General features: G+C 41.3%; 1 protein-coding gene across 1 annotated transcript in view; it reads left to right on the forward strand.

The window, feature by feature from the left end:
• KNTC1 (kinetochore associated 1) overlaps positions 1-23,346 on the forward strand; it is a 113,116-nt gene that overhangs the window by 20,503 nt on the left and 69,267 nt on the right. The window contains exons 6-21 of the mRNA XM_038762895.1: positions 944-1,021; positions 1,357-1,391; positions 4,050-4,160; positions 5,207-5,297; positions 5,905-5,957; positions 6,190-6,305; positions 6,489-6,546; positions 6,892-6,990; positions 8,546-8,586; positions 8,710-8,775; positions 8,987-9,062; positions 9,837-9,962; positions 10,112-10,201; positions 11,054-11,095; positions 13,932-13,993; positions 17,663-17,774. Of these exons, the coding sequence (XP_038618823.1) occupies positions 944-1,021; positions 1,357-1,391; positions 4,050-4,160; positions 5,207-5,297; positions 5,905-5,957; positions 6,190-6,305; positions 6,489-6,546; positions 6,892-6,990; positions 8,546-8,586; positions 8,710-8,775; positions 8,987-9,062; positions 9,837-9,962; positions 10,112-10,201; positions 11,054-11,095; positions 13,932-13,993; positions 17,663-17,774 (1,256 nt within the window). The remainder of the gene's footprint in view (positions 1-943; positions 1,022-1,356; positions 1,392-4,049; positions 4,161-5,206; positions 5,298-5,904; positions 5,958-6,189; positions 6,306-6,488; positions 6,547-6,891; positions 6,991-8,545; positions 8,587-8,709; positions 8,776-8,986; positions 9,063-9,836; positions 9,963-10,111; positions 10,202-11,053; positions 11,096-13,931; positions 13,994-17,662; positions 17,775-23,346) is intronic.

Below are 23,346 nucleotides of genomic sequence, written 5' to 3' on the forward strand. Positions count from 1 at the left end.
CTTTTCCTCACTCCCCCTTGTACTCTTTCTCCTATGAAGGAGGAAGGAAAAAAGGACAAAAGTCAATTAAATCAACCAGATTAGGGCACAAGTTTGGAAAGTATACTTAGTCAAATCAGGTAGATGACTCTTCTAGGGTAGGCTCTAAATTGGAACTAATGGTTCCCAGCTCCAGAAATGATCCCTTATAAGTGTTGAATTTATCGCGGCTGATTCAGGTTAGGAAGAATTTTCCTTTAGGGAGAAAATCCTTTCCCCAAAATATATGCAGAAATGACAAGAAGGTGCTTAACAATGCTTACAAATTCCACTATTTATTGTAGAGTAGCCTTTCAAATGTATAGTTTCTTTTTTATTTATCTGTATATTCAAGCACTTCTACAGTTGTATTATCCTGATAGGTTTGTACTTCTTACTGCTTTATCCTTGTTCACCTGGGCTTTCCCCTCTGTAAATACATATATTTTTTAATGGTATTTTTTACACACTTACTGTATGTCAGGCATGTACTAAGGGTTGGGGTAGATAAAAGATCTTTTTTGTTTTTCCCTTTTAAACTGTACGCTCTTTGAGAACTGGGAGCTTGTCTTGTGACTGTGGTTCTTTCTTAAGTGTTCAGTACTTACCATGCCTAGCACTTAGTAGGCACTCAATCAGTACCGTCGATTAGGAGAGAAATTTTGTGGGAGGAACGGGATTGAGTTTGAGTGAATTAGTGGGCATGAGCTGCCTCTCCCCCTCTGTACAGTACGCTACTTGTGGGAAGTGAACGTATGTTTCAACTCTGGTGTATTTTATTCCCCCAAGCATTTAATGCAGTGTTCTGAACACAGTAAGTGCTCAATAAATACCACCGATTGATAAATACAAGTTACATTTGGGCTAAATTATTTATCTATGTTCCTTACAATCAAACGACATTTCTTTAAATATATTTTGACAGGGCTCTATCATGTTTTCCTTCTTACAAGAGATGGATTCTTTTGCATTATGGACCTTCATCTTGGAGAAATTCAGAAAGGTAGCTACAAATTCATGCATAAAAAAATTAAAGATTTTTGTACTTAGGCAAACTTAAACCTTTAGAGTTGAATCTTTCTGAAAAAAATTACTAAGAATATTTGCTTAGGTTTTAAGTCGTTGAAATTCTCGTACTGTACGAGATTGTCACGTAGCCAATATTAACGCTGAATCAGCAATGTTGAAAATTAAGTACATCTGCAGACTTTTGTTCTTGTGTTCTGTCCACAATAACAGGTTACCATTCAGTGTGGATTATAGCTGTCTTAGATATTTATGTTGTTGTTTTTGTACACGTTTTCATTGTGATGGGTTGTTTTCTGCTTTTTAACATAGCAATTCAGAAGATGGACCTTAATATGGCGAAAGAGGTAATGTTTATACGTAGAACCAACCACTGTCTCACCTTTGTTTGATCTGCTACTGTGGCGTACTCTCCTTCCTCAGTGCCAGAATCACTTCCAGCTTTTCCCAGTCTCGGCCATGGCTGCTGCCACTGCAGTTGTCAGTCAGTTGGTAGTCTTACTGAGCGCTTGGAAGAATTCGATGGATTAAGTATTAATGATCCCTCACCTTGAAGAGCATCCACTCTAGTTTCATTACTAAAGATCCTGGTTTGGTTGTATCTCCAAAATTCCAGCCCCTGTACCATCCCCAGTGAACCCTCTCCTCCTCCTCATCAATCGTATTTATTGAGCGCTTACTATGTGCAGAGCACTGTAGGAAGCGCTTGGGAAGTACAGATTGGCAACATATACAGTCCCTACCCAACAGTGGGCTCACAGTCTTAAAGGGGGAGACAGAGAACAAAACCAAACATACTAACAAAATAAAATAAATAGAATAGATATGTACAAGTAAAATAGAGTAATAAATATGTACAAACATATATCCATATATACAGGTGCTGTGGGGAAGGGAAGGAGGTAAGATGGGGGGGATGGAGAGGGGGACGAGGGGGAGAGGAAGGAAGGGGCTCAGTCTGGGAAGGCCTCCTGGAGGAGGTGAGCTCTCAGCAGGGCCTTGAAGGGAGGAAGAGAGCGAGCTTGGCGGATGGGCAGAGGGAGGGCATTCCAGGCCCGGGGGATGACGTGGGCCGGAGGTCGATGGCGGGACAGGCGAGAGCGAGGTACGGTGAGGAGATTAGCGGCGGAGGAGCGGAGGGTGCGGGCTGGGCTGGAGAAGGAGAGAAGGGAGGTGAGGTAGGAGGGGGCGAGGGGATGGACAGCCTTGAAGCCCAGGGTGAGGAGTTTTTGCCTGATGCGCAGATTGATTGGTAGCCACTGGTATCCATTGGTAGCCACTCTCCTCCCGGGCCACCTGAGTGGACAGTGTAATTCTTCCCCTTAAGGGGCCTCTGCCACATAGTGCAGCCTTGGAGGACTCATCACCTTCCTCCTCCTTCCTGAAGGGGCAAGAATTGGAGCCACCATCTTGGCCTCTTCTTTTCCTTTTTTGACTCCAAAGAAGGAGGCAAGCTAGCTACAGCTGCTCAAAATGTTGGAGGGAAGGGTTAAGCTAATGATGTTACTCTTTCTGTGCCAATAATAATAATAATAATAATAATAATAATAATGGCACTTGTTAAGTCCTTACTATGTGCGAAGCACTGTTCTAAGCGCTGGGGGGATACAAGGTGATCAGGTTGTCCCACGTGGGGCTCACAGTCATAATCCCCATTTTACAGATGAGGTAACTGAGGCTCAGGGAAGTTAAATGACTTGCCCAAGGTCACACAGCAGACAGGTGGCAGAGCCGGAATTCGAACCCATGACCTCTGACTCCAAAGCCCGTGCTCTTCCCACTGAGCCACGCTGCTTCTAATCCACTGGGTGAGGTTGTGTGGTGACAATATCTTAGTAATAATTGAATTGTAATGAAAGTTTGCAGTACATTCAGCACTGTGGTTCTGCAGCACACTTATTTAATAATATAATATATGTTGCCAACTTGTGCTTCCCAAGCGCTTAGTATAGTGCTCTGCATACAGTAAGCACTCAATAAATACGATTGATGATGATGATGATAATAATAATAATAATAATAATAATTAAGTGCCAAGCACTGTTCTAAGTGCTAGGATTCATTCATTCATTCAGTTGTATTTATTGAGTGCTTACTGTGTGTACAGCACTGTACTAAGAGCCTGATAGATGCAAAGTTAAGTAGATGCAAAGATAGGATAGATGCAAGGTTATCAGGTTGTCCCATGAGGAGCTCACAGTCTTAATCCCCATTTTACAGATGAGGCCACTGAGGCACAGAGAAGTGTGACTTGCCCAAAGTCACACAGCTGACAAGTGATGGAAACCGGGATTAGAACCCCTGACCTCTGACTCCCAATCCCATCTCTTTCCACTAAGCCATGCTGCTTCTGTAAAATAATGGCTAAGCGCTTACTAGGTGCCAGGCACTATACTATGCGTTGGGGTAGATACAAGCAAATCAGGTTGGACACAGTCCCTGGCCCATGTGGGGCTCACACTCTCAATCCCCATTTTACAGATGAGGTAACTGAGTCACAGAGAAGTTAAGTGACTCCCAGACTGAGCCCCCTCCTTCCTCCCCCCCTCCATCCCCCCTCGCCCTACCTCCTTCCCCACCCCACAGCACCTGTATATATGTTTGTTCAGATTTATGACTCTATTTATTTTACTTGTACATATTTACTATTCTATTTATTTTATTTTGTTAATATATTTTGTTTTGTTGTCTGTCTCCCCCTTCTAGACTGTGAGCCCGTTGTTGGGTAGGGACCGTCTCTATATGTTGCCAACTTGTACTTCCCCAGCGCTTAGTACAGTGCTCTGCACACAGTAAGCGCTCAATAAATACGATTGAATGAATGAATGAAAGCGGTGGAACCGGGATTAGAACCCATAACATTCTGACTCCCAGGTTTATGCTCTATCCACTATTCCATGTTGCGACTTTCAATTCTTTATTTCAATTTCAAAGCTTTTAAAAAACACTGTGCCGTCCTAATGTGCCGCTTTTAATGAAGGTAAATATTTCTTTTTGTTTTCCAGTTACAAGGACGTGTTAAAACCTGTTTTATTTCCACGGAAAATTATCATACCTCCGGTTGCCTCAATTTTGTGATTGGTGACTTAACAAGTGAAATCCAAATGATAATTGGGGTGATTATTTGTTTTCCTAACATATTACACTTTTCTGTAACTTTTTAATGCCTGGAAGTAAATGTTGCAATTTTGTACAGCAGCTCTGTAATTATGAGGAATTATAAAGACTTTATGCCCTACCTTTAGTAAGGTAAAGAGCATCTCTTTAGGCTAATTTAATCATTATATTTCACAATCTAGGGCAAAATCCTTTCAAGATTTATATTTAAAATTGATCCCATACCATCCTGTGCATCTAGCTTTACTTCTATTTATTCTTATGACTTGACACCTGACCACATGTTTTGTTTTGTTGTCTGTCTCCCCCTTCTAGACTGTGAGCCCATTGTTGGGTAGGGACCGTCTCTATATGTTGCCAATTTGTACTTCCCAAGCGCTTAGTACAGTGCTGTGCACACAGTAAGCGCTCAATAAATACGACTGAATGAATGAATTCAATTATTTTTGTGTGTGTGCAGAGATCACAGGGAAAGTTTTAAAGGTGAAAGTATAACAGTACGGTTGGCATATAGTGATGAGAGTGTTTATCTTTGAATAACACAAACTAATGGACACTGGTATTGATATGAACGCTTTTTCTGTTTTAGTAGGGCCTTAAGTTTTTGCCAATCTATTATTTTTCTTCTCTAATTTCCAAATGGAATATACTTTTTAAAGCAAATATCATTTCGGACCTAAAATCCCAGAATCAGAGGGGTGAAGGGGAAAATGGAGATGTCTTTGCTCACTAACCAAGTCTGTAGTCAAGCCAGCTAGGAATAAGCGCTTTCTACATTTTAAAGGAAGTTTTCAGAGAGGCGCTCCACAACCTTGTGTTTGTGTGATTCTTTTGGTTTTGAGTGGGAGATTGAATTCCTCCTCCACGCTAAAATTAAAAAAAAAAATTTCCTGGAAATGGAAGCACTAATTTTATTTAAATGGAATTTTAAGTGTACTCTGAGGGCCATGGTTAAAAACTGAGACGGACATGCCTGATTTCTAGAAAACTTCAGTATTATGAAACAAATTTATGAATGATAATGTATAGTATCTTCTTCCTCCAGGGCACTGGTGATTGTGTACTCTCAAAATGGGAGCAGGATTCTCATAAACTGGTGACTGTTAAAAGTCTTACTGATTCAAGTATGATTAAAGGTAAGATGAAAAAACCCAGTGACACACGATTGTTTTTGTAGTTATTAGCAAATGAAAAATACTCTCAATGGGATTATAAAGAAAAATGTGAGTGTGTGTCTGTGTGTATATCTATATCTATTAGATGTGTATATATATATATCTATATATCTAGATGTATATAGATATATAGATATATATATATGTTTTTTCCTGAGATCATTAGTCCAAAATTTGATTATTCCACTTTGATCCACCCAGATCCATTGTTTTGATTTCCATTTCATGGACCACTCTTGAACTCATCTAAAATTAGGAGGAAGGGCCAGAAAAAAGTCATTACTGTTTTTTTTTTGTGGGTGTCTGCTTGTTCCTGCAGCCAATACTAATTGATTTGTGAAGTCTTAGGCCAAGGATGAAGCTTTCTCACGTTAGAATAGTCAATCTAGCTTTCATGATTATTTAATGGTAAAATGTCATTAATATGTGATGTAATAAGACTTGCTGAAAGTCATACTTATATCTAAAAGGGAGTTAATTACAAAATGTGTGGAAAATGTCCCATTTGAGATATAATGCATTTAATCTCCAAATAAAATCACATGTTTTGAATTGTTTTCTTTTGTAGGTGCAAAGAAATTCCAGCTGATAGACAATATGCTTTTTATTTTGGATACTGAGGTATGTTTCCAGGCACTCTGGTTTGTTTTTATACAGTTTTACAATTGGGATACTGACTGTAAGTCTAGTTGTGAATAGAAAATTTATGTAAAAAGATGGCTTTATTTTTAAGAAACTTGGAATGTATACTACTTTCCTACAATAAATTTGATTAAAGCACCCTAGATTGTTTTTAAACAAATCCATTTTAACAAGTGTATAATTCAGGCAAATATTTTCTAACTTTTTGTAGAACGTTCTGAGCTTATGGGATGCTTACACTCTAACTCCCATTTGGAATTGGCCTTCAGTTCATATAGAAGAATTTCTTCTAACTACAGAGGCAGATTCACCCTCTTCAGTTACTTGGTAAATGAAAGTTTGGTACTTTATCTTAATACAAGTTAGAGACCGTGAAGGAATTAAGTGACAATTTAGGAGAAGTGATCTGTTCCACCTATAAGCCATTTGAACCTCTTTAAAATGAGACATCACTCTTCAGAAGGTGAATATTTGGTACCTTACTCTTAATGTGGGACTTTTTTCTTCTAGGCAAGGAATTACCTCAAATCTCAAACTTATAGCTCTGACTACGCCTAATGATAAACAGGTACAAATATTTCAATTTCCTAATTCCAGTTGTACTTTGATCCTTCTGAAAAACATGGATAGGCCCTCAAATTACTTTTTCTTTTTGATAAAATAATTTTCATAAATCAAGTCACCTTGGTTGAAGTAGGATTATAGGAACTTTTATAAATACAGACTAATGACAAATTTGAGAATATGAAGATTTGACTGCGTGTACAAAGAATATCGGTAGGTATGTACTGTAGAACATCAGGTTTTAGGAGCACATCTCTTAAGTTTGCTGCATTCCCAAACTTAAGACCAGTAAATTTTGATTTTTGTTTGAAAACTGAAATTGTTCTATTGCCTTTTTTTCCTCTCCTAGATGAGGTACCTTATGGTTTATTCACTGCCAACAATGAACCTGCTATATTCTTTGCAAGTATCTGATGTTGCTTCACTGGTTAAAAGTGGAGTCAGTACAGTAAGTACATATACAATTTCAGCTATTTGTCCAGTAACGAACTGCTGGGTGTATCAGACAATAATATAACATCAAGCTGGATTCCAGGTTAAAAAAAAAGAAGCAATCAGCGGTATTTATTGAGCTCCTACTGAGCGCCAGTTGCTGTACAAAATGCCTGGGGAGTATAAATGATATATAAAAGAATAAAATGAATGCAATAAGTACATATACAATTTCAGCTATTTGGCCAGTAACGAACTGCTGGGTGTGTCAGACAATAAAATAACATCAAGCTGGATTCTAGGTTAAAAAAAAAAGAAGCAATCAGTGGTATTTATTGAGCTCCTACTGAGCACCAGTTGCTGTACAAAATGCCTGGGGAGTATAAATGATATATAAAAGAATAAAATGAATGCATAAAATTCATAAAATTATGCATAACAAATGCATAAAAGGAGCATAAAAGTGTAAAAGAAGATATATGTTCCCAACCTCAATCTTTTGGAGGAGACAGACAAAAAGATTTAAAATGGTGGAAGCAGGAAAAAGAACAAGGATTTGACTTGAGGGTCTATAAACATTAGGATAAGAGAACAGAATAAATAATCGAATATACAAATAATATGTATGTTCCTAAGTGCTAAGGATGGCTGTTGGGTAATTGGGAAGGACTTCTTGGGGAAAGTGGAACTTTAGGAGGACTTTAAAGATATGGAGAAATGTTGGTTTGAAAGATTGGGGTGGGCAGAAGTTCCAGGCTGGAGGAACAGCTTGAGTGAGATGTTGGGGGCAAGATATTTAAAAGGGGGGGGTACTACAGTTAAAAGGAGAGTTTGTGGAGGAGTAAAGAGTGCAAAATGGGGAGTAGTGAAAAGAGGCTTGAAGCCAGTTGTGAGGAATTTTGGCTTGATGTGGAAGAAGATGGATAGGCAATGACAGTTCTTTCTGAGGAGTGGGGAGAGATATGTGCCAGATTGTATTTCAAGACTTTGTTATGGACAGGAGTGTGTAGTATAGACTAAAAAGAGACTGGGGAGCCTGGAAGCAGAAAAAACAGTGAGATGGTACAGTAGTCTAACCGTTATACAAGTGCATGGATCAGGATGGTGGTATGTAATAAAAATATTTACTAATTCTTGGGGAGTTTGCCCAAGACTTAATTCCACTCTAGAAAGTAGGGGTGGGGTTGGAGGGAGGCATGTCTCTTCTTTCTTATCAGGAGCTGATCTCTCACATATTCTATGGGACGAAAGAAAGGAGATTTTGGGTATTTAGGATGTTTGGAAAGAGCTAGTTAAAACAACATTAGAGTGGGTGCTCATTTTTCTCCCATTTTCCAGCTATTTTATTCATTTAGAACTTGCAAAGAGGTGACACCTCGGAGCATTTGGGAAGTTATGGAAGAAGCACCTCTTCACTGTTGCAGGGGCTGCAACGGCGATAGCTCCCAGGGAAATGTGTGGAGGGTTAGGTTTGTAGTTAGCTTCAGAAATTCCTGGCTTGCAGGCGGGAGGGACATTTTTCATGGGTAACGAAATCTGAATTTCTCTTCTTCTCTTTCCTATCCTTACAGGATACAATTTATCTTTTGGAAGGAATTTATGAAAATGATAAGTATGTAATCTTATCTAGTTTGCCAGATCGGTTGTGAATGTCACTGTCCCAACTTCTTCATTCGGTTCTCGGCAACACTGTATTGATAGCTCATTTCTAAGGATTATTCTGGTTATTTGGTAGGTCATCTGAAAGCTCTGTGTCCGTATTGGTACTGAGATGTCTGACAGAAGCCTTGCCAGAAAATCGGTAAGTTTTCCATTTTTAAAATTTGAAGTTCCTTTGGGTGAGAAATAAATTCCACAGACAGTGCATATTTCACTTCCATTCCTCTAGACCATAAGATCATTGTGGGCCGGGAATATGTCCGTTATGCTCTCCGTAGTGCTTAGTACAGTGCTCTGTACACGATAAGCTCGCAGCAATTGACTGACTTTCCTTTGCTCTCTCAATTTTCCAGGTTAAGTCGCCTTCTTCACAAGCGCAAGTTTGCTGAAGCTGAAAATTTTGCTATTCAGTTTGGATTGGATATTGAGGTACTAAGAACTTGAGAAATGTCTCAGCAGGATCAGATCAGTAGATCATCCAGTCCGATAGATTAGTTCTGCCAGTTGTAACAGGATGACCTTCCTAGACACATCCCTAAATTTGAGGGTGAATGTTGCTTAACATCCTTAACTTTTTCCCTTTATATCCTCAACTTTCCCTCCTAGTCCTATGGACTGCTTGTCTGAATGTATCCAAACCCGTCATGAACTTCTTGAGGTTTTATTCTCTTCTTCTGTGGAGAGGAACTTCAAATGCGTACCACTGGTAATCTTTGAAATACATCCTTGTCCTGGAATTGCAATCAAACCCAGAAGATGCATGTTTATAAGGAAAATTTGATCGAGTATTTGAGGCATAGAAAGAGACACTGATGGTAGTATTTCTAGGTGCTATAGGGCCCTAGGAGTTTGGAAATTTAGGAATGATGATTCATGTAAACTTGTATTTAAAATCTCGTTACTACTACACTAGGAAGCATGAATGCCAACAACTAGATAATCCTGATTGAAACAGATTGTGCCTTTAGGCTTTCAGATGTTGTTTTTGTACTTTCTCAAAGCAACTAGACTGTCCTCGCTTACCTTTTTTCCCAAATCTCTGGCTACTCCAAGGCCTTTTCTGGAAAGAGAAGATCTGTTAAGAACCAAACACAGGATGATTTGGTCCCTGTTTGCAGGAAGAGACATGCAAAAGAGCTTGAATTGAGCCTCAGTTCCTTAAGCAGTTAACATGGGTAAACATTATAGCTCTTTCTCTTGCAGCTTGTGTACAAAGTAAAATCAAATGCTATTTTGGAGAGATTGGCTTCATCTTCAGTGGCTGTTGGTAGACAAAGTACATGTCAAGAGCTTGTGGAAGAAGCTAAAGAGAATTTACGTAAAATCCAGGCATGTTCTTTGGATTGCATTGAGTTGATAGTCTGCATACTCTATATATGAGATACTTTGTGTTGGATTTCAAATGTCATATAAGGCCCAGTAATTTCTTTTCTTTTTTTTTCCTCTCCCTCCATCACCGCTTTTAAAATGAAAAACAGGATGATGAGTTTGTGGTAAATTACTGCATGAAAGCTCAATGGCCAACCTATGATACAACACAGGAAATGCTAAATTACGCCAAAATCAGAGTGAGTTTTTATAAATCAACTTGTGCATTTGAATATGAGTAGCTTTTTTTGCAGTCTTTGAAAAAAGGATAATTAAAATGATCCTAAGATAGAGATCAGTGGTAATGTTACTCTCTTGCCTGGCAAAATAGTAAAACAAGTGGATACAAACAAATTTAATCATTCATTTTGTTATATTGTTTGGTTGATAAAGTTACTTTAATTGAATGTGGATGCTGTGAATAATTCAATCATTCTTGGTTTGTTTTTGATTGGGACTGGCGTGCATTCCATTTACAGTTGGAATTTCTACATTTTCGTGTGTATGTGGGTGAGAGAGAAAGAGAGAGAGATGGTTAAGAAATAGCTAGAATATCTAACATGGAGGCAAATCCTTCTCCATTCTTTGCAGTTATGTACTTGGCGCCCATTTTGTCTGAAAGACGTCTCACACACTTTCAATCAATCATATTTATTGAGCACTTACTGTATGCAGAACACTAGTAAGCGCTTGGGAGAGTTCAATATAACAAAGTTGGTAGGCACGTTCTCTGCCTCTTTCCTTGTTTCTCTTTTTCATTCATTCATTCATTCGATCATATTTATTGAGCGCTTACTGTGTGCAGAGCACTGTATTAAGCGCTTGAGAAGTACAAGTTGGCAACATATAAAGACGGTCCCTACCCAACAGCGGGCTCACAGTCTCTTTTGCTTCCTGCTCTCAGATGAAGTGGCTAGGAATGGGAGTGTACTTCCAGGACTTTTGGGAAATATAGCCTCTGGTAATTTAAGTCCAGGGAAACATCAGAAACCTAGGGTGGCATAAACAGTAAAAACAGCAATTATCCCTTTCATCTATTTACTTTATCTTAGATTTTGAAGAAAGAAGATCCCATTTCAGACGTCTTAACTGAGGTAATGAAACCTAAAATTATTTTTGTGTAAAATCTTTAATGCTTTTTTAAATGTAGAGTGTGTTTAAGTATGACGGGTATTTTATTGACTTGCCAAATGACTCAATTTAGATTAGCATATTTTGAACACATAATCAGGAGGACTGGTTCTCTGGGGAAGGCACTAATGCTAGGAAAAGTCCAGGGAAAAAATGTGGAAAAGGCAGACCAGCATCTAGATGGATAGAGACCATAACAACGATAACGGAAGGACCTTTAGGTTATGGATTATGGCACAAGACAGGACGTTCTGGAGAAAATATATCCATGGAGTCACTATGAATCGGAAATGACTCAAAGCACTTAATAATAATAATATGTAAGAAATGTTTTGTACATCTGGGATCCCATGAATTATGAATTTTATTGTATTCTATTGCCCAGAAAGATGACTAGGGATTTGGTTTAATTTTTTTAAATATAATTTAAGCACTTACTATGTGCCAGGTACTGTACTAAGCACTGGGTTAGATACAAGCTAATCAGGTTGGACACAGTCTAAATCCCCCATGGGACTCATAGTCTTAATCCCCATTTTAGAAATGAGATGACTGTGCTTTGCACATAGTAAGCGCTTAACAAATACCATCATTATTATTATTATTATAACTGAAGTTCAGAGAAGTTAAATGACTTGCCCAAAGTCACAGAGCAGACAAGTGGTGGAGGTGGGATTAGAATTCAGGTCCTCTGACTCCAAGGCCCTTTCCTATTAACCTAATCTCTTAGGGGAAGCAGCGTGGCTCAGTGGAAAGATCCCGGGCTTTGGAGTCAGAGCTCAGGGGTTCAAATCCCGGCTCTGCCACTTGTCAGCTGTGTGACTTTGGGCAAGTCACTTAACTTCTCTGGGCCTCAGTTCCCTCATCTGTAAAATGGGGATTAAGACTGTGAGCCCCATGTGGGACAACCTGATTACCTTGTATCTACCCCAGCGCTTAAAACAGTGCTTGGCACATAGTAAGCGCTTAACAAATACCAACATTATTATTATTATTATTAGGGAAACACAATAGGATAGAATAGAACACTTTCTGTGTCAACTCTATTTGATAAATCTAGGAAGTAAACTCCTTATAATTATTGTCTTGCCTTTCTCTAATCCACTGTCCACTTCCTGAGCTGCGTCTCAGCACGGTGCTAAATAAAATGTAGCCAGCTACTCTTCCCCAAGGCAGGAGATTGCAATCTGGAGTGAAATGGCACTGAGGAAGAGAAGGGAACAAGTAGGCTGGGTTCCCCCCTTGGTTACTGTAGCTCTTTGGGCAATTTCATTTGGGTTAGACCCAAGGTCACTGCTCCAGATCAGCTCCAGAAATGGCAACTCATTCTGCCTTGAGTTGCTATCTGGGCATCGGTAATTTTTTTTCCTTAGACGACTCCTCCCCAGGCCATTTCTAGGTCTTGGCATAATCCAGGAAGACAGTGAAAGCTCCTCTGTTAGTGATACTGGAAATCTGGTGGTGTGGTATCATCAAGGAATCCCGGGGCCCCAGTTGTTTGGCTTTCATCAGGAGATTGCCTTATTGAAAAAATATCTTGAATTCTGTAGCCAGGAGGAGAAACCACTATGAAACAACTACTTTCATTCATTCTTTCAATCGTATTTATTGAGCGCTTACTGTGTGCAGAGCACTGGACTAAGTGCTTGGGAAGTCCAAGTTGGCAACATATAGAGACAGCCCCTACCCAACAACGGGCTCACAGTCTAGAAGGGGGAGACAGACAACAAAGCAAAATGTGTGGACGGTTGTCAAGTCATCAGAATAAATAGAAGTAAAGCTAGATGCACATCATTAACAAAATAAATAGAATAGTAAATATGTACAAGTAAAATAGAGTAAGCTGTACAAACGTACAGGTGCTGTGGGGAAGGGAAGGAGGTAGGGCGGGGGGATAGGGAGGAGGAGAGGAAAAAGGGGCTCAGTCTGGGAAGGCATTCTGGAGGAGGTGAGCTCTCAGTAGGCCTTTGAAGGGAGGAAGAGAGCTAGCTTGGCTGATATGTGGAGGGAGGGCATTGCAGGCCCAGGGGAGGACGTGGGCCGGGGGTCGACGGTGGGACAGGTGAGAATGAGGTACAGTGAGGAGGTTAGCGGCAGAGGAGCGGAGGGTGCGGGCTGGGCTGGAGAAGGAGAGAAGGGAGGTGAGGTAGGAGGGGGCGAGGGGATGGACAGCCTTGAAGCCGAGAGTGAGGAGTTTTTGCTTGATGCGTAGTTTGACTGGCAGCCCCTGGAGATTTTTGAGGAGGGGAGTAACAAGCCCTGAGTGTTTCTGCACAAGGATGATCCGGGCAGCAGCGTGAAGTATAGGCTGAAGTCGGGAGAGACAGGAGAATGGGAGATCAGCTTGCAGGTCTTGGGCCAATGGCCAATCGTTCAGCTCCAATTTACTGTGCTTGACATCTGGGCTGACATCAGTGGCCCCTGCCACCTCCAGAACTGGAGGCTGAGATGACGGGATATTGGGGCCGAACATGAAATGAAGTGTAAGACTTTGATGGATAAAGCTGCAAATGCTCTAGGAAAATGGGTCTGAATTTGAAACTACTTGCCTTTGCTGCAAGGGTTTTTGAGGAACAGTGTGAATGGAATAGAGTGGAGTGTCTGCTGTTTTACTGTTCTCCATTGGCAGTAGTTGATTAAGTAATGTGGAGTTTGAGGGGTATAATGATCATTTGGGTGGGAAGTTTACCTGATGAGAAATTTCAGAAGTGTTCATATATAAAATGGCAGCTACCTTTAATTTAAAAAACTGATTTTTTTTTCCAATGAAACCTCGATTCAAATCCTTGTTTCCATTAGGTACTAAGAGCTCAAGCAAAGTTAACCACTTTTAATGGAGCATTTGGACCCGAAAAGTTCAGGTTTGCATCCTTTCCTCTCCCACCCCTTTTTAATCTTGATTTAAGTTAGTGATAAATCTAATGTTAGCTGATGACCTCATAAAGGACTTTTAAAATGTGAAATTAAAAATCAGTTTAAAGAAGAAAAAAGATCATTCGCGTCTGGGACTCAATTTGCTTACGTTATTTTCTTGAATTTTATTTGGTTTCCTTCTAATCTGCCTCAACCATTATCCCTTCAGAATCTTCCTAGCCTACTTACAGATCTGCCCTATCCTTAATATGCATGACTAATGGCTAACTCATTTTAATTGTAGAGTTCCCCTGGGAGGCAGGTCCTGTGACTCAGTGGGGAAAGAGCATGGGACTGATTGTGAGGAGACCTGGGTTCTAAACTCTAATCTCCTACATACCCTCTCTTTGCTTCTGTTTCCTCTTCTGTAAAAAAAGGGATGAGATTTGCTCTCCCTTCCTCTTAGATTGGGCGCTCTCGTGTAGGACCGGGATAGTATCTGCTCTGATCATTTTGTATTTATCCCAGGGCTTAGCACGTAGTCACTGAATTGATTACACTTAATAGCTGCGTAGAATGGAATACAATAGCTACCTAGAATATTTATGTAACTGCTTTGGAAAGTATACTCTTGCCCTTATGATTATAATTGCTTTTATGATTATGTGGGTTCTAAACTTATGCATGTGTACAAAGGAAAATTGTAATTTCATTGGTAATATCTCACAAGCTATAATGGGGAGTCCTTGGAGAACACAATCCTCCCTGCATTATAGTATTTTCAGAATTAAAAAAAAAAATCAAACTTGGGGGTCCTCTGGTCCCATTGCAGGGTCAGAAAATAATAATAATAATAATGATGGCATTTATTAAGCGCTTACTATGTGCAGAGCACTGTTCTAAGCGCTGGGGGGGATACAGTGTGCTCAAGTTGTCCCACGTGGGGCTCACAGTCTTAATCCCCGTTTTTACAGATGAGGTAACTGAGGCTCAGAGAAGTTAAGTGACTTGCCCAAGGTCACACAGCAGACTTGTGGTGGAGCTGAGAAAATGAGACTCAAGTATGCCCTCCTTTTTTTTTAATTCCTAGTCTCTAAACTGAAGATGAGAAGCAGCGTGGCTCAGTGGAAAGAGAGCTAGGGAGTCAGAAGTCACCGGTTCTAATCCCAGCTCCTCCACTTGTCAGCTGTGTGACTTTGGCCAAGTCACTTGACTTCTCTGTGCCTCAGTTCTCCCATCTTTAAAATGGGGATGAAGACTGTGAGCCCCTCGTGGGACAACCTGATTACCTTGTATCCTTTCAGCACTTAGAACAGTGCTTGGCACATAGTAAGCGCTTAAATGCCACCGTTATTATTATTATTATAAATTAACAATTATCCAGTACAGCTCAGAGAAACCTGAATCCTGCCAATATTCAGACCTCTTTTTTGCCCCAAAGAGTGGTTACCAGATTTCAGTTTTGAGAACATGGACGCGGACCTTCTTGCCTCCAGTCTCTCCCCTTTCCAATCCATACTTCACTCTGTTGCCCGTATTATTTTTCTAAAACATCTTTCTACACATTTCTCCCCATTTCTCAGACAACTCCATTGGTTGCCCATCCATAGCCACTTCAAGCCGAAACTCTTCATCATTGGTTTTAAGGCTCTCAATCGACAATCTCCCTGTTTTATCTTCCTTCCTCTCCCACTATACTCTAGCTCACGTGCTCACTCCCCTCATGCCAACCTAGTCATCATCATCATCATCAATCGTATTTATTGAGCGCTTACTATGTGCAGAGCACTATACTAAGAGCTTGGGAAGTACAAATTAGTTACTGCACCTCATTCTTGTCTCCTGCTCATGCCTTCCCTTTCCCCTGGAACCAATCAATTCATTCATTCAATCGTATTTATGGAGCGCTTACTGTGTGCAGAGCACTGTACTAAGCGCTTGGGAAGTACAGGTCGGCAACATTTAGAGACGGTCCCTACCCTGAAAGGGGCTCACAGTCTAGAAGGGGAGACGGAGAACAAAACAAAACAAGCAGACGGGTGTCCAAACCGTCAGAATAAATAGAATGGTAGCTATATGTACATCATTAATAAAATCAATAGAGTAGTAAATATGTACAAGTAGAATATATATGTAAAAATATATACAAATAAATAATAAATAAATAAGTAATAAATATGTACAAATATATACTAGTGCTCTGGGCAGGGCGGAGGGAGGGGGCGTGGGGGCAATGGGGAGGGGAGGAGGAGAGGAAAAAGAAGGCTCAGGCTAGGAAGGCTTCCTGGAGGAGGTGAGCTCTCAGTAGGGCTTTGAAGGGAAAAAGAGATCTATCTATTTACTGTGTGCAAGGCATTATACTAAGCGCTTGGGAAGAGTACAGTACTAAAGAGTAGGGAGACAGGATCCTTGCCCACATAGAGGAAGACCACTGCTCACCCCATCTTTAAGGCCATTCTGAAATCCATCTCCTCCAGGCGGCCTTCCCTGATTAATCTTTCATGTCTCCAACATATTCCCACCCCTCCTGCTACCCCAGCATATCTTTAATCACCTAATAATAATAGTAATAATAATAATGGCATTTGTTAAGCACTTACTATGTGCAAGGCACTGTTCTAAGCGCTGGGGGGATACAAGGGGATCAGGTTGTCCCATGTGGGGCTCACAGTCTTCATCCCCATTTTACAGATGAGGTAACTGAGGCTCAGAGAAGTTAAGTGACTTGCCCAAGGTCACACAGCAGACATGTGGCAGAGCCGGGATTCGAACCCATGACCTCTGACTAATCAATTGGGTATTCACACCCACCCTGTTAGCATTTATGAAATTATCTTTCTATACTTCTGTGTAATTTATTTTAATGACCGTCTCCTCTGGTAGATAATTTATTTTAATATATTTTGCCCAAACTTGATTGAGTCCTTCAGAGTCCCTTTTCTTTTTTTAATCATAGTTTGATTTCGCTGCTGAGGGAGAAGGGGTTTTGACCCCAGTTTTCACGTACAGTGTTTAAATAATTTTTATGGCTTCATTAAGCAAAGTTTTGTTAGAATAACTATTGTTCAATGGTTAAAGATGTTTGAGGCTCTTTAGGCTAGGGATCGTTGTCTACGGACTCTGTTGTACTCTCTCCAGGGTATAGCAGAGGGCTCTGCACGGAATAAGTGCTCAATAAATGATATGGATTGATTGAATAGGTGCATTGGCCTCCATTCTTCTATAAAATTCAGTGCTTGCTGTCACTGTCAGATTTAAGAGGGTTGGAAAGGCTTCTCCCAAGAGACTTTCTAGGAAATCAATGAAAGATAGTGAAATGAACACATATATAAGGGATATATAGCAACTTCAGTTTGGGAACTCGGCAGGAGGTAATCCCCATCTTGGGGGGAAAAAAAGAAGAAAAGATTGAAATATTATTCCAGTATTTCAGGGGACATGCTCTTACCTAAGTTTCGGCTATCCCGTGGTATGCCCACAATAAAGCCGATTTGCTTTATTACCTGAATGAATGTCATAGCCCTCAATGACTATTATTACTATTATCACTCCTAATTTTTCCACCTTGGCTGGTTTTCCTTTGTTTTCCTGGTTTGTGTGATCCTGTCACCTTTCCTCACACTCTCTCATTAAATGCATTGTTTTTACTGAGAATAAAAAAAAAATCTTGATTTCAGTGGAATCTCTTGGATTGAATTTCTGAAGAATGAAGATATTCTTAAGGACATTTTCTTCCAGCTACAAGAAGGAAATCTTGCTCGGGCACAATACCTTTGGCTTAGGCATCGGGTAAGTGTTCCACGAATACTTAATTTAAAGTTTATGAAGTAGACTATGGAGTAAGACTAGGGATTAAGCAGCAGTTGTGACCAAGAAATCAAGTAATGTATTTGAACTTCATTTTCTTTCCAAGTTATAATTCAGCCCAGTGACCTCCGTTAAGAGTTTTCAGAGTATATATTTTTTCTGCCATCGTATATGGATATTATCTTGGGAATAGCTTGCTACTTAGCTAATGAATGGTATGACGTATCATAAGAAGTCATTTGGATTTATTCCTTAGAAGTGCAGAATTGTGGATATACAGCTAGTATCGCTGAGTTTTAATCAGGAAAGCTTGAACTTTATTATACCGTTGCTAACTGTTTCCTACATGCTTAGAGAATCAGCGTGGCTTAGTGGAAAGATCCCGGGCTTGGGAGTCAGAGGACACGGGTTCTAATCCTGACTCTGCCACTTGTCTGCTGTGTGACCCTGGGCAAGTCACTTAACTTCTCTGTGCCTGAGTTACCTCATCTGTAAAATAGAGATTGAGACTGTGAGCCCCATGTGGGACAACCTGGTAACCCTGTGCCTACCCCAGCCCTTAGAACAGTGCTTGGCACATAGTAAGTGCTTAACAAATACCATTATTATTATTATTATTATTTTTCCTTTTAACCTCATGATTTTTAAGTAATTTTACTTTTAAGTAACAAGACTGTAAACTCCTCCTGTAGACCGTAAACTCCTTGAGGCTAGGGATCACTTCTACCAGCAAGTAGTTTTCCAACCACTCAGTAAAGAGCTCTGCACACAGTAAATGCTCCAATTCCACTGATAGACATCTGTAAGCATGGAAGCATAGTTATTCTAACGAAACTGTGCTTAATGAAGCCATAAATTTTGATTTTGACGGTATTGACACTTGCCTATCTGTTTTGTTGTCTGCCTCCCCCTTCTAGACTCCGAGCCCATTGTTGGGTTGGGACCGTCTCTATATGTTGCCAACTTGGACTTCCCAAGCGCTTAGTCCAGTGCTCTGCACGCAGTAAGCGCTCAGTAAATATGATTGAATGAATGACTGTTTATGCGTTGCCTAATTGTACTTTCCAAGCACTTAGTACAGTGCTGTGCACACAGTAAGCACTCAGTAAATACGATTGAACGAATGAATAAAAATGATTTCAACACCGTACAAGAAAATCGGAGTCAAAAGCCCTTCTCCCTCAGCAGTGAAATCAATCAATCAATCAATCGTATTTATTGAGCGCTTACTGTGTGCAGAGCACTGTACTAAGCGCTTGGGAAGTACAAATACAATACAAGTACAAATACAAGTACAAATCAAACTATGATATAAAAGTAAAGGGACCCCCGAAGAACTCCACCACCAATCAGAGCTCTCTTCCTGCTCAAAACTACCTTCGTAGCCAGCAGCGGTGATACAGAGAATGATAGGGCTACCCAAATATTTTGTGCAAGACCCTAGGGGCATCTCTTGGTGTCCTAGGTTTCTCCAGTGTTGGGCATCCTGAAGGAAACTGGAAGCAGTGCTATCTAGAGAATCCCCAGTCAATCAGTCAATCAATTGTATTTGAGTGCTTACTGTGTGCAGAGCACTGTACTAAGGGTTTGGGAAAGTTCAATATAAGAGTTGGTAGATACACTTCCAGAACGATCGCAGACGGAGGTGAGGCGTCCTGAGAGAGATGTGTCCTTGGCGTCAGACACGACTCGACAGCATACAGATTACTGTATCAATCAATCAATCAATCGTATTTATTGAGCGCTTACTGTATGCCAAGCACTGTACTAAGTGCTTGGGAAGTACAAGTTGGCAACCTATAGAGCCAGTCCCTACCCAACAGTGGGCTCACAGTCTAGAAGGGGGAGACAGAGAACAAAACCAAACATACTAACAAAATAAAATAAATAGAATAGATATGTACAAGTAAAATAAATAAATAGAGTAATAAATATGTACAAACATATATACAGGTGCTGTGGGGAAGGGAAGGAGGTAAGATGAGGGGGATGGAGAAGGGGTCGAGGGGGAGAGGAAGGAAGGGGCTTAGTCTGGGAAGGCCTCCTGGAGGAGGTGAGCTCTCAGTAGGGCCTTGAAGGGAGGAAGAGAGCTAGCTTGGCGGATGGGCAGAGGGAGGGCATTCCAGGCCCGGGGGATGACGTGGGCCAGGGGTCGATGGCGGGACAGGCGAGAACGAGGCCTAACGGTGAGGACATTAGCGGCGGCAGAGGAGCAGAGGGTGCGGGCTGGGCTGGAGAAGGAGAGAAGGGAGGTGAGGTAGGAGGGGGCGAGGGGATGGACAGCCTTGAAGCCCAGGGTGAGGAGTTTCTGCCTGATGCGCAGATTGATTGGTATCAGCCTCCTTGCTGACCTCCCAGCCTCCTGTCTCTCCCCACTCCAGTCCATATTTCACTCTGCTGCCCAGATAGTCTATTCTATTTATTTTATTTTGTTAATATGTTTGGTTTTGTTCTCTGTCTCCCCCTTCTAGACTGAGAGCCCACTGTTGGGTAGGGACTGTCTCTATATGTCGCCAACTTGGACGTCCCAAGTGCTTAGTACAGTGCTCTGCACACAGTAAGCGCTCAATAAATACGATTGATTGATTGATCGTTTCTCTACAAAAAGTTTAGGACACGTTTCCCCACTCTTCAAGAAACTCCAGCCGTTGCTTATCCACGTCCGCATCAAACGAAAGCTCCTCATCATTGGCTTTAAAGCACTCAGTCACCTTGCCTCCTCCTTTCTCACCTCGCTACTCTCCTACTACAACCCAGCCCACACAATCCGCTCCTCTAACGCCAGTCTTCTCACTGTACCTCGATCTCGTCTATCTCGCCACTGGCCCCTCGCCCACCTCCTGCCTTCTCAAATCAGACAATTATTTTCCCTGGCCTTCAAAGCCTTATTGAAGGCAAATGTCCTCCAAGAGGCCTTCCTTGACTGAGCCCTCCATTCCTTTTGACTTGCTGTCTGTGTTCATCCCCCACATCCCAGCCCCACAGCATGTAATTTATTGCTTTATATTAATACCTGTCTCCTCCTCTAGACTTTGTTTATTGTGGGCAAGAAATGTGTCTGTTTATTATATTGTACCCTCCCAAGTGCTTAGTACAGTGCTCTGCACACAGTAAGTGCCAATAAATATGATTGAATGAATGAACTTGCAATCTAGAGTGGGAGATAATAATAATCATCATCATCATCATCATCAATCGTGTTTATTGAGGGCTTACTGTGTGCAGAGCACTGTACTAAGCGCTTGGGAAGTACAAGTTGACAACATATAGAGACAGTCCCTACCCAACAGTGGGCTCACAGTCTAATAATAATAATGGTATTTGTTAAGTGCTTACTATGTGTAAAGCACTGTTCTAAGTGCTGGGGGGATACAAGGGTTGTCCCACGTGGGGCTCACAGTCTTAATCCCCATTTTTACAGATGAAGTAACCGAGGCATAGAGAAGTGAAGTGGCTAGACATTAATATGTTACTGATATGTACGTAAATCAATCAATCAATCGTATTTATTGAGTGCTTACTGTGTGCAGAGCACCTTACTAAGCGCTTGGGAAGTACAAGTTGGTAACATATAGAGACAGTCCCTACCCAACAGTGGGCTGTGTGTGGGGGTGTGTGAATGAAGTGTAAAAATCCAAGTGCAAGGGTGCTGCAGAAAGGAGTGGGAGAAGAGGAACTGAGTAGTTAGCTGGAGAAGGTGTTCTGGAAGAGATGTGTCTTCAATAAGGCTTTGAAATTGAGGAGAGTGATTGTCTGTCAGACTTGAAGTGGAAGGGCATTCCAGGCCAAAGGCGGGACGTGGGCGAGGGGTCAGCGGCCGGATAGACGAGATTGAGGTAGAGTGAGTAGGTTGACGTTAGAGGAGTGAAGTGTGTGGGCTGGGTTGTAGTCCAGTGCTCTGCACACGGTAAGCATTCAATAAATATGATTGAATGAATGAATGAATGAAATCAAGGAAGTTTAGACTGTGAGCCCACTGTTGGGTAGGGACCGTCTCTATATGTTGCCAACTTGTACTTCCCAAGCGCTTAGTACAGTGCTCTGCACACAGTAAGCGCTCAATAAATACGATTGATGATGGTGAAGGAGGTAAGGTAGGAGAGGGCGAGGTGACTGAGTGCTTTAAAGTCTGTGGCAAGGCGTTTCTGTTTGATGTGGAGGTGGATGGGCAACCACCAGAGGTTCTTGAGCAGGGAAATATGGACTGAACAGTTTTGTAGAAAAGTGATCCAGGCAGCAGAGTGAACTAGGGACTGGAGTGGGAAGAGACAGGAGGCGGAGAGGCTATTGATGCTTATCTACTTGATTTGTTACAATAATAATAACAATGGTATTTGTTAAGCGCTTACTATGTGCAGAGCACTGTTCTAAGCATTGAGGGGGGAATACAAGGTGATCTGGTTGTCCCACGTGGGGCTCACAGTCTTAATCCCCATTCTCCAGATGAGGTAACTGAGGCTCAGAGAAGTGACGTGACTTGCCCGAGGTCACACAGCAGACACGTGGCGGAGCCGGGGTTCGAACCCATGACCTCTAACTCCAAAGCCCGGGCTCTTTCCACTGAGCCACGCTGCTTATAATAATAATAATAATAATAATAATAATGATGGCATTTGTTAAGCGCTTACTATGTGCAAAGCACTGTTCTAAGCACTGGGGAGGTTACAAGGTGATCAGGTTGTCCCTCGTGGGGCTCACAGTCTTCATCCCCATTTTACAGATGAGGGAACTGAGGCGTAGAGAAGTGAAGTGACTTGCCCAAAGTCACACAGCTGACAAGTGGCAGAGCCGGGATTTGAACCCATGACCTCTGACTCCAAAGCCCGGGATCTTTCCACTGAGCCACGCTGCTTATCTGTCTCCCCCTTCTAGACTGTGAGCCCATAGTTGGGTAGGGATTGTCTCTATCTGTTGCCTAATTGTACTTTCATCATTCATTCATTCAGTCGTATTTATTGAGTGCTTACTGTGTGCAGAGCACTGTACTAAGAGCTTGGGAAATACAAGTTGGCAACATATAGAGACGGTCCCTACCCAACAACGGGCTCACAGTCTAGAAGGGGGAGACAGACAACAAAACAAAACATGTGGACAGGTGTCATGCCATCAGAATAAATAGAAATAAACCTAGAAGCACATCATTAACAAAATAAATAGAATAGTAAATATGTACAAGTAAAATAAATAGAGTAACAAATCTGTGCAAACATATATACATATATATATATATATATATATATAGGTGCTGTGGGGAGGGGAAGGAGGTAGGGTGGGGGGATGGGGAGGAGGAGAGGAAAAAAGGGGGCTTAGAACAGTGCTCTGCACACAGTAAGTGCTCAATAAATACGATTGAATGAATGAATGAAGGTCAACAAGGAGGCTGATGCAGTAATCAAGGTGGGACGAGGTAGCACTTGGATTAACATGGTAGCAGTTTGGATGGAGAAGAGAAGGTGGATTTTTAGCGATGTTGGGAAGGTTGAAGTGACAGGATTTGGTGACAGGTTGAATATGTGGGTTGAATGAGAGAGATAATAATAATAATGATGGCATT

This window comes from Tachyglossus aculeatus, chromosome 21 (assembly GCF_015852505.1).
Source record: "Tachyglossus aculeatus isolate mTacAcu1 chromosome 21, mTacAcu1.pri, whole genome shotgun sequence".
Taxonomy (NCBI): domain Eukaryota; kingdom Metazoa; phylum Chordata; class Mammalia; order Monotremata; family Tachyglossidae; genus Tachyglossus; species Tachyglossus aculeatus.